The sequence below is a fragment of the Astyanax mexicanus genome, chromosome 19, assembly GCF_023375975.1.
Source record: "Astyanax mexicanus isolate ESR-SI-001 chromosome 19, AstMex3_surface, whole genome shotgun sequence".
In the NCBI taxonomy this organism is placed as follows: Eukaryota; Metazoa; Chordata; class Actinopteri; order Characiformes; family Acestrorhamphidae; genus Astyanax; species Astyanax mexicanus.
Genome location: NC_064426.1, coordinates 3646433 through 3658598, shown reverse-complemented (window position 1 = coordinate 3658598; position 12166 = coordinate 3646433). Strand labels below are relative to the sequence as shown.

The following is a 12166-nucleotide window of genomic DNA, read 5'->3' as shown; positions in this document are numbered from 1 at the left end:
GAAAGAAAAAGAAAAAAACAAAGGGAGTCTACAATAAAGCACATGATTAGTCTCCTGTAATGAGCTTCAGCACAAAATATTTATCACGAAATAGAAAGAGCGGAAAAGAGAGATGTATCACGTCTATATCTCTAATTAAACTCTCTCTCTCTCTTTTTCTCTCTCTCTTACACACTCTCTTTCTCACAATCTGTCTTTCCATTAAGTTCAGAAATAATACTCAACTAATATTAATAATAGAGTATTATGATACACAAAATAACATTAATTCAAACACTATTAAACTATAACAAATGGTGATGAGAAGGTTGTGTTGAGGTCTCTTTCTCTCTTTTATTCTCCCTCTGTCTCTTTGTATCTGTCTCTCTGTGTCTCTGTTTCTCTCTCTCTCTCTCTCTCTCTCTTTCTCTTTCTGTCTCTCTTGCTCACTTGTTTTCTTTCATTATATCTGTATCTCTCTTTCTTTCTGACACTCTTTCTCTCTTCCTTTCTTACAATATTTTCTTTCACTAACTGTGTGAATGTTTCTTTATCTCTATCTATGTATATCTATTTCTCTATCTCTTTATTTCTATCTCTCTATTTCTCCTCCCCTACATGCTCTCTCCGTTGTGAGGCGTGTTTGTGCCACCAGTAGAAATGAACTGAACAGCGATATTAAGGCTGATATTTGTCTGGGAGTGTGTGTGTGTGTGTGTGTGTGTGTGTGTGTAGATGAGAGATGGATGGAGGGATGGAGAGATGTGAGCTGATGTGGAGGGATAGATGTGATCCATCACACTCGGCCTCCCGACACTATTTTTTCCTGATAACTGATTCCTGATGCATTTTAATGAATAAGACTGGGGATTGATTTTGGATGAGAGAAATGAGTGTGATGAAAAAAAATATTTTGTTAAGTGTGTCTGTCTGCGTGTGTGTGTCTGTCTGTCTGTCTGCGTGTCTCTGTCTGCGTGTCTGTCTGCGTTTGTGTCTGTCTGTGTGTGTCTGTTTCTGCGTGTGTCTGTCTGCGTGCGTCTGTCTGCGTCTGAGTGTGTCTGTGTCTGCCTGCATGTGTCTGTCTCTGTCTGCGTGTCTCTGTCTGCGCGTCTCTGTCTGCGTGTGTCTGTCTGTCTGTGCGTTTGCCTGTCTGTCTATCTGTGTCTGTCTGTCTGCGTGTCTCTGTCTGCGTGTCTCTGTCTGCGTCTCTGTCTGCGTGTGTCTGTCTGTCTGTGCGTTTGCCTGTCTGTCTGTCTGTCTGTGTGTCTCTGTATGTGTGTGTGTGTGTGTGTGTGTGTCTGCCTGTCTGTCTGCGTGTGTCTGTCTGCATGTGTCTGTGTGGAGGGCAATGAGGGAAAAAAAACATGATTTTGTAAATGATTTCATGCCTTTACATTCAACTTTAATTTTTAGACCAAATTCATATTTTCTCATGGTTAAATTATGTTTTTTTTACAGTCTGTCAGTGCTAATTGTGAAACGATTGTAATCCACTTTAAATCTGTAGTTTTTTTTTATTTTTAAAGTTTGTTACTACTTCTTCTGTATAGTGGTTTTAATCCAGTATGAATCTGCAGTTTGTTGGTTTTACAGTCTGATGGTAGCAGTAGGTAAATGGTTTTAATCCTGTATGAACCAACATTGTTGTATTTACAGTATGACCATAATATTTGTAATTAATTGTAGAGTGAATCAGCTTCTGTATGAAATCAGTAATAGTATACCTGGTGTAGGTATAGATCTTGTACAGTTGTTTGCATAAAGATTGAGAAAGAAAACTCTAGACAAACAAACAGATAAAAACTGAGAAGAAGGGGTAGGAAGAAAGTGTGTGTGTGTGTCTGCGTGTGTGTGTGTGTGTGTTCACAGGTGTCTCGGTACGTAGTCGTTGAGCAGATGTGCAGGGTGGGGTAATTGGTTCTCCAGACACAGCGGGCCGCTCTACTGTCTCTAATCTGTCCTCGTCTTCTCATCCTCCATCTGCAGATGACTCTCCTCCTTCCTGTCATTTATCCTCCCCACCGGCCCCCTCTCCTCCTCTCCTCCCCAATCTCTTCATCTCTCCATCCCTCAGCTACCTTCACCTGTTTACCTCTAGAGCAGAGTCAGAGCTGAGAGCCCAGCAGGAGGCGCTCTAATTAAAGCTCCGGTCTGATCGAGTGAGAGGAAACTCACTCTTATAATAAATGGTGATGAGAGAAGTCTACCGGTGATTGCTGGTGTTCCTCACAGAAGGAACGGAAAAAAACACTCAGCTCTGAGTGTGAGCTGTTCTCTTATAGCATTGTTAAAGTTGCAGGGGTGATAGCGTTCCGGCGCCGCGCCGGAAATCCGGCGTAGCGTGGCTCTATAAAAAAAAAAAAAATATATATATATATATATAAATAAAATAAATAAATAAATAAATAGAGCCGGTTCAGGTATTAAGTCCCGCCTCTCAGTAGAAACTGCGGAGGAGCGGGGGAAGCCCCTCCCTTGCTGTGAGATTTAGCAGCGGGATCGGACGCAGCAGCTTCAGCTGATTTAAAAACAGATCTGGATATACGGAGATTTTTCTCAAAAAAAGATAACGGTAGGCTAAACACGTAAACTGTGATGATATGTTTCTGATAGCTGGTTAAAAATACACTTCTTGTATCAGCACACAGATTAAACCCACTGTGATTAATAAACTGCAGCTGTGTTAGTGAGTTAGCTTGATAGGGAGTCAAGGTTTTAGAAAATAAATAAACTATAACTTATATGTAATGTTCAACTTGCCCTGTACCTGATCAGCTAATCACTATTTCACATATTTCACTGTCGTTATTAGTTTAGGATTACAGGAGAAAATGAATATAGCTAATTAGCTAGAAGCCAGATGTAGTGGATAGTCAGAATTTAGTACAGTACTTTATGTTTGTAGTTTAAAGCAGTTTCTTAACCCTGATCACTGAACTAAAATTGTGTTTTCCACAATTCCACAATCATTTCACCTAGATTTTCACCTGATCTTGATTTTCACCTAGAGTGACAGCTGTCACAGTGAAAATGAAGCGGAGTTATGAAAGTGGTTCTGCTAAACGAAAGAAACGGGCAGAGAGCAAAAGAATCGCAGATGCACTGCCAAAATTCACCTCCTTTTTTACACCTCCTGAACCGATCAGTGTTTTTGGGGCCGATTCCGATCGCCGGTCGTCTTTCACCACGATGGGCCGATCGCCGATACCGATCTTGGGCGGGGCCAAATGCCACATTAATGCCACACAGGTGCCTGGCAAACCTGGCTGGTACAGATTCCCCTAATTACATCCACACCAAAGCAAACACTGGTAATTTACGCTGCTAGTAAATAAACACGAGTGTTACTGACCAAAATAAACGCTTTTTATGAGAGATATAAGTTCTGTGTAAATATTTATAAGACAATACCTGACAAAATCAGTTTTAATGACGTTAAATAAACATCACTGTGACAGCGCTAGTCGCAGTTTCACCGCAGTAAAGGACGAGGAGGTGAATCACTTATCTAACCAGCCTTTACTGATTTCTGCTCCAATAACCCTTTCAATAACCTCCAATAGCCTTTAATAGTCTTCAGTAGCCTTCAACAGTCTAACCTTGCAGCCGTGGTGTGTCCACTAAACTCCGTAGTTATAAACATCATGAGGTTAGCAGCGCACTAACTGACCTGTTTATAATGTAATCCGAGCAGTGCCTCCGTGACAACTGCTGCTGTTAGCTGCTTTGGCTGAAAGGTGAACTGTAGAGAGCTGTATTATCCGTTTTTAAAACCTTTTCCTACACAGATGAACTTAAAAAAAAACGTGTAAAAAAAACGCTCCAGACTGGCTGAGCTGAGCTCTGTAGCCCGTGGCTGGGCTGTAGCTGTGACTGAGTAAAGACAGCGGGGGCTTGTGCTGCTGCAGCTCCGACTAGTGGTTGGATGAGGAACTGCAGCTTCTTGTAAGTGAGCAGTTTCACCGGTTTCACCAGTTTCATCCACACACAGCTCTGATAAACTGCTTAACCCTAAACTCCTGAATCAGATCGGCTAAAATCATAAGAATATCTGCAGAACAGTGTTAATATGCAGAAGAATATACAGAACAGTGTTAATATGCAGAAGAATATACAGAACAGTGTTAATATGCAGAAGAATATACAGAACAGTGTTAATATGCAGAAGAATATACAGAACAGTGTTAATATGCAGAAGAATATACAGAACAGTGTTAATATGCAGTAGAATATGCAGGAACAGGGTTGAGAAACACTGCTGTAATGTGACTTCTGTTCATTTGTAGTTCACAGTAAGACCACATGTCCTGACGTTTATAAAAATCTCTATGAAACATAGTTACATTATTTTACACAAGGACACCATCTTAAGAAGAGCTCTCAGTAGAAAAAAAGAGTGGAGAAAATGTAAATATGAAAATGAAAACGTTATCTAAAATGTGTCACTTGACAATAAGGTTATACACAGACTATTAAATGTTTGAATAATGTGTCAACATTTATGCCTATGTTACGTCACATATGCAGTCTGTTGTCCCTCCCCAACAACCCCCCCCCCCCCCCCCCCCTTCCTCACCCTGTTGGAACAGGAAAAAAAAGTTCAGGCTCAGGATTTTTTTTCACTATCACCCCTGAAGTTGTGGTACAGGCTCATCTTCAAAAGATGAGTCAAACCTTAAAGGAATAAGTTGACAGGAGTCTAGTTTCAGTGAGCAGTGATGCCATCCATGAACCATCTGCTTAGCGCCAGCACCATTGGCAGATGGCTGTATGACGTCAGACTACATGCACTGTAATTTTGGTTAGAATATTATCTATATATATAAGACCAATTGGTTCTTTTGGCAGTGTGGGCAGTGTGCCAAGTCCTGCTAGAGAATGAAATCTGCATCTCCATAAAAGATGTCATCAAGCAGAGAGAAGCATGAAGTGCTGTAAGATTTTGTGGGAAAACAAAACTGCACTGATTTTAGACTTGATGATAAAACACAGTGGATCAACACCAGCAGATGATGGACATGACTCTCCAAACCATCACTGATCATCAGTAAATTTTACATTTCATTTGCAAATCAAGGGACGAATCAGAGTCTGGAGGAAGAGTGGAGAGACACACAGTCCAAACTGCTCAAGGTCTAGTGTGTAGTTTCTATAATCAGTGATGGTTTGGAGAGATGCAGGATTTCATTTTCCAGCAGGACTTGGCACACTGCCCACCCTGCCAAAAGTACCAATTGGTCTTATAATAATATAATATAATATAATATAATTTTCTGATGCACTAATATAAGTGATATTTAAATTTGATATGCACTAATAGATGTTAGGATAGGCGGACGGGCAGGCAGCAGGCGGCGGGTGGTGGGTGGCGGGTGTAGAGGCAGTGTGTGAGGCGAGTCAGGTGTGTGAGTCACTGGCGGTAGCTGAACAAGTCTCTTGGTGTTTGCTCTCAGTATGAGAGGTTGAGCTTGGAGCTGATGAACGGAGGAGTAGTGATTCACCAGCCAGCCAGGGGCCTTCATTACCACACACACACACACACACACACACACACACATGCTCTCATACACACTCCATTTGACACCTGCCCTCTCTGTTTGTCTTCCTGCAGGTAGCACTATGATGATCGTGGTGGAGTCTATGACCAATGGTTCACTGGATTCCTTCCTGCGGGTTAGTATCTGCATACTAATGAGGTTCTTTCCTTTTATACTATTTACACTACTGTGTAACTGCTGTGCAAACTGATATCTGATATCTTCATGTTATCATGATTTAATACATTTTTGACTCGATCTTGGGCACCAAAAAAACAAGTCAGTGTACAGTAAGATGTAGCTGAAGGATTAATAATGCTGGTATTAACAATAAACACATGAAATGCTCCCCATTTTAGATAAATCACTGTCTATAAAAGATTCAGTATAAAAGATTTGCTTCCTACAATAAATTGTATAGTATTTGCCATTATTTATTCAGTGTCTACTAAGAAAGATTAGGTATTAATAATAAATTATTAAATTATCTACTGTACATGAAGCTGTATCTCCAATAAATCATTCTATATTAGTATCTTCTATAGTAATGTATGAAATAAATAAATCAGTATATTCAAAAGATTATTAGGTATCTACCAGTAGATCCACTTTAAATTATTCAGTTCTTTTCTTTCTTAAATAGTTTTTCATAAATAGCATTAATTACTATACATGATTTAGTATCTACTATACAGTATTTTGGTATCTACAATATATTATGTGGTACATTATATAAATGATTCAGTATCTCCAATAATGATTGTATGATAATGATGTACCTACAAATGATGTTCAGTCCACTATAACTAGTGTAAAATATATGACCGAATCACACAAGATACCAGAACCTAAATGACTGAGATGGGAGTGGCTACTCGATTTATGCACTACCATGAACGTCGAAAACAATGTGATGATAAGCAGTTTCATAAGACACTTATAATAATAATTTAATTATGGGATAAATTAATTGTTATATGTTGTAAATGATTGAATATTTTAAAAAATATATTAGGGTTTCCACTACTAATGATTCAATAATGCTAACATGTGACGTGTGTGGTTTAAAGGTGATGAAATAAACTATAGGCCCAGAAAAAGGTCTTAACATGATTAAGCACTGATTCATTAAACCAGGTTTTTATATATGATATGTTGAGAATTATACATGATGCTATGAGTAGAACTTTAGAGAGGTTTTATTGAACATAATGATTTAAAAACACCACTTATATTAGAAGTCCATATTAGAAGCGTAAGAGGTCTAGAGCCTATAAAAGTTTAGTAGTGATGATGGAGAGGGTCATGTAATCAGGGTTTAGATGGTGCATGCTCTGAAAGACATTTAATTAGGTCTTCTGCCCATTCTGAAGATCTTTTGGTAATTCATGTACAGTTACAGGGCTTTAATTCTCTTTTCCTGTCGCCAAAACACTCTTCCGCCTTCTCTTCTTTCCGCTCTGTCTTCCGCCTTTTTTGTTTATTTCATTTATATTTAATGCTCTGTTCCTTTTACGTTTACAAGACTTACTCTTTATTTAGCCTCTTCTGTCCATCTCTTTCATTCTCCTCTTCCTCTCTTTCTTTCTTTTACTTGTCTCTCCTCTCTATCTATCTCTCTTACTCTCACACACACTTTCTCTTTGTCTCTCTCCCTCTCTTTATTTCTCTCTCACACTTTCTCTCACACACACACTCTCTTTTTTTTTCCTCTAACTCATTCACTCTCTCTGTATCTGTCTTCTGCTTGTTCTCTCATTCTCTACTCCCCTGCTTCCTCTCTCTCTCTCTCTCTCTCTCTCTCTCTCTGGAGAATCCTCTGTTCTGCTCTTGTCAGGATGTTCAGTGTGTTCTCATTATGCTGTTGTTTTCTGGGAGCTGTTTAGAATTTTTTGGCCTTTTCTCATAAGTAAAAATAAAGGTCAGACTTTAAACTCTGTATATATATGTGTGTGTGTGTGTGTGTGTGCATACAGAAACATGAAGGTCAGCTGAGTGTGCTGCAGCTGGTGGACCTGCTGAGCGGAGTGGCCTCTGGGATGAAGTACCTGACGGAGATGGGTTTTGTCCACCGGCGTCTCGCTGCGCACAAAGTGCTGGTGAACAGCAGCCTGGTCTGCAAAGTGTCCGGCTTCCGGCCGCTGCAGGACGACAAGATCGAGGCCGTCTACACCACACTGGTGAGTAACCGGACTGTCATGGAACTGCTTTAAGCTCTACTGAATCTAATGTGGCACATTGAGTTCTTAACACAAGGTAGAACAGCTATTATCAGCAGGCTGAAACTATATTATCAATAAATATATTATTATGGTTAACCATTGTAAAGCATTTTTATATGTAGCAACAGATACGTGTGTGTTTTTTCCCCTGTTATAATGAAGGCAGTGCAAAAGTTCGGGCACCATTCAAATGTACCAATGATAAAAAATACACCTGTAACACACAACTAACCATATGATGAGGTACAACAGCAACAGCCATGGCAACCGTGTAAAATGCCTAATGCCCATGCCTATAGTACCTATCCCACCCACATTCATTTGGTGACACCATAGCAACCACCTAGGATGGCATACCTATGGCTTATCATCCATCTAGCATCATCATGGCAACCCCTATTTTTTTTTCATAACACCACTATAAAAATCACCAGAGAAACAATAGAAACCCTCTAGCAACATAACAGCAATAGAAATCACTCATCCATACCATTGAAGGTGTGGTTATCTCCAAGTGAAGGGTGTGATTGGAGATAACCACACCTTCACCATAGCAACCATCTAGCAGGCAGATTTTAAAAAGAATCTTTTTAGTATCATTTTAGGTAAATTGCAATAAATAAAATATGATGAAATGAAGAAATGTGAAGAAAAATGATGTAGGTGGCAGCCACAATGTTCATTAACTGATAAAAACAAATAAATGCTGTTGATTTAGGTAAATTTGTCAGAAGATAAGCAGGAAGGGGAGGGAGGGGGAGGGATATAAATGTGTGACCAAAAGTGTTGCTTTGTACTTTAGCGCCCCCTTGATGTCGTTTGAGAAAGAAATAGAAAGACACAAAACAAGCTCAAACACCTGTTTATCTCTCTCTCTTTCTCTCTCTCTCTCTCTCTCTCTCTCTCTCTCTCTCTCAGCACGGTGGTAAGAGTGTGGTGTTATGGACGGCTCCGGAGGCGATTCAGTACCACCGCTACAGTTCAGCCTCAGATGTCTGGAGCTTTGGCATCGTCATGTGGGAGGTGATGTCATTTGGAGAGCGGCCGTACTGGGATATGGGCAACCAAGACGTAAGCACATTTCATCTCAGCGCTCCTCACACTCTCTCTCTCTCTCTCTCTCTCTCTCTCTCTCTTCCTTCCCCACTTTCATGTGTTTTCTCTTTCAGCCTCCTCTTTTGTTCTTTCCTTCTGTTGCTGCTAGTTCTGTATTCCTCCTCTCTCTCTCTGTTGTGCCATTACTGCCCACCTCCCGCGCTTCATTCATCTAAATCCACCGCTTTCATCCTCTGCTTTCACTCTCTCTTACTGTCCTCCTCTTCCTCAGACACACACAAACACAGTTCAAAAGTTCTGTACTGGTTCTAATCCTGAAGGAGACTCTTTAAAGGGCCCTCAAAGAGAGTGTGCACTTTTAAGTGCCCTCAGCGGCGTGACCAATCAGAGCTGCACGTTTGTTCTGGATGCAAACGTCTCCCAAACTCCGGCTAACCAACAGCAATTCACTTCAGAGCAAAACAGATTCGCTAATATACACAGCAGAAAGAACTGAGTAAATCACAGCGAGTAAAAATGATCAAACATGGATCAAACAGCTCAAAAACTACCTGGAAAACATTAAAAGTTTCTAATTTCCTATTTCCTTAAAAGAATCCGGTGCTCCTTATGTATGAATTCTACCAGTCAGGTTGTAAGGAGCAGTAAAGGCACTAAGGCTGGGTGCAGCAGCATTAGCATTAGCCGCTAACCACAGTGCCAGCTCTTTGCCGTTAAGAGGCGAGTATTTTGTACTGTAGTCTTGATGTTTACCGTGTTAAAACAAGCTATATGGGACAACACTCAGGGTTCCTCTCTGTCACTGTATAATCACACAGGAGACAAAATCCTGGAATAAATGACTGAGATGGGAGCAGCTACTCGATTTATGCATTGCCACGGACTTCTAAAACATGTGGTGACAACCAATCTTATAAGACACTAATGCTAAAAATGATCAGCTATGCGTTAATGATGAAACTATATACCTTTGCATACTTTAGAAAAGCAAATTTTTACACAGTATTTAATGGAATGTTTTGCTTTGTTTTAATTTGCGGATTAATATAATATATAACCTGAGGTCATTTTAGGACTCGATATATATTGAACGCTCTGGAATCTCTATGGGGCAAGGGTATATTATATAATTACATTACCCCACCTCCCCAATATAAAACTAATCCCATACGATTAAGACATAGAAGAAAAATAATAGTAATGTTAGAAAAAAAATTGAAAACACCTAAAAGAAGTGTGTTAGGTTAGCAAAATTAGCAAGCCGCTAATACGTAAAGTACTTAGTACGGGCGTGACAGAAACGCATGTTTTCTCCCGTGTTCTCGTTAATAGGCTTATAAGGTGATGAGCGAGGGAGCGAGATGAGGAGAGAGAGAGATACGCTGAGCACTGAGCTGTGAATGATAAGAGTATGGGAGTAGATTAGTGGAGGGGATGTGATCAGACAGACTCTTTCTTTCATGAGACGCTTTATCCGTACAGAAAGAGAAAGAGAGAGAGAGAATGTGAGAAAGAGAGGAGGAAGAGGAATAAAGAGATATTTGAGAAGGGAGATAAAGAATCACATTAGGAATCGTTCTGTGGTCAGGAATTAAACCGCGGCAGCTAAGCTATGATTATGATTTTGAAAACACAATGGGATCCCGCTCTTTCTAAATAGAGGTGAAATGGCTTCATTGTTGCGGCAGCCTTGCTCTGTGTTTGTGGCGAGGGGCGGCTCGGATGGGGGGTCGGAGGTCAGCGCGACGCCCGCCCTGGGACCACTGGAGTGTTTGAAAAGAGAATAATTACTTTTGCTCAGCCGCCATCACACCTGAAGGTTAAACGGCATGCTGGTTTCTCAGCTCTTTACTGGCTGTAATTGAAGCTTTTCAGGGTGTGAACAGTGTTGATATGATGATGGTATTCAGCGTTTTGCACTGTGTTTAATGATGGGCTTTAATGACTGGGTTTAATGATCGTGTCTGAGGGATTCTGGATTTGTGAGTTGGAACAATACTGGCTGAAATGGAGCCCAGTGCAGAGATTATGGTGGAGCTTCTGAAACAAAGGCAAAAGTCATGCATACAGTAGTGCAGTCAGCTTTAATACATTAATAAATGCAATTAATCTGAAAACTTTAGCACCTTGGGCCATGTATTATACTCTGTCTAAGGTGCATTACAGTGCTCATTGCTATCTTACACCCCACCAACAGTCTGTTTTTTACGTCTTGTGGTGTGTTCAGATACATTTCTGGTGTATTGCTAAACACAGGTGCTCCACTGACTGATTAAAACCCTGACAATAGTCACCAGTCAGATGTACATTTCTATCTTGGAAACGCAGGCACATCACCCATGCTCGTTACCCACACACACACACACACACACAGACACCCAGCAGTGCACAAACACAAGTTATACATCAACAATAAACAGAATACAAATTAAATAACTTTGCTGTTCACATAAATGACAGGTGAACAAACTGCAGAAGCACTGCACCGTTAAAATAGCAATCTGCTGAAATCAGAGCACACCTGACTCTTAACGATAATGGAAAGTGAAATGCTCAGATAAGCGACTCTGAGACCAGATCCTGACCCATGTCCCTCTGTGTGTTGTAGGTAATCAAAGCTATAGAAGATGGTTTCCGGTTGCCGGCCCCCCTCAACTGCCCTCCATCCCTTCACCAGCTGATGCTGGACTGCTGGCAGAAGGAGAGGACGGAGAGACCCAGCTTCACCCAGATCCACAGCGCCCTCAGCAAAACCATCCGCAGCCCAGATAACATCGGCTCCTCCACACTCGCACGCAGGTACTGCTACACCTCGTTTAGAAGGTTTTTTTATCTTTCCTTTAAAGTTGCTGTTTTGGAGATACTTGTTTTTCATTGGACATCGACAAAATGTAGTATGGTGCTCACCACTCTGACCCTCATCCCTCCATCTCTCTCTTTGTCTTTTTCAGGACGCTGGCCTCCTCGTCTATCTCTCTGGCTGAGAGGACTCTCCCCTCTTTCCCCTCGTTCAGCTCGGTGGGTGAGTGGCTGGAGGCGGTGGATATGGGTCGCTATAAAGACAACTTCACAGCAGCCGGCTACTGCTACCTGGAGTCCGTCGCCCGCATGACTGTACAGTAAGTGCTGTGTGTGTGTTTGTGTGTGTGTGTGTGTGTGTGTGTGTGTGTGTGTGTGTGTGTGTGTGTGTGTGTGTGTGTGTGTGTGTGTGTGTGTGTGTGTGTGTGTGTGTGTGTGTGTGTGTGTGCTGTCTAAATGGTGTACAGTCCATTTTAAAATATGTACAGTTCCAATACTTAAGTCATCCAAACTATGAGGAAAAATATACAGAATTATTTAGTAAACCAAAAAACTGTTAAACGATTTTATATA

The 12166-nt window shown here is 40.9% G+C and overlaps 1 protein-coding gene across 2 annotated transcripts in view; it reads left to right on the top strand.

Annotated features, from left to right (window-relative positions):
* The window catches only part of LOC103043304 (ephrin type-A receptor 7), a 194765-nt gene that overhangs the window by 177622 nt on the left and 4977 nt on the right, over nt 1-12166 (top strand). For both annotated transcript variants that reach the window (XM_022676106.2, XM_022676117.2), the window contains exons 12-16: nt 5591-5652; nt 7493-7696; nt 8657-8809; nt 11403-11593; nt 11746-11913. In XM_022676106.2, the coding sequence (XP_022531827.2) occupies nt 5591-5652; nt 7493-7696; nt 8657-8809; nt 11403-11593; nt 11746-11913 (778 nt within the window). The remainder of the gene's footprint in view (nt 1-5590; nt 5653-7492; nt 7697-8656; nt 8810-11402; nt 11594-11745; nt 11914-12166) is intronic.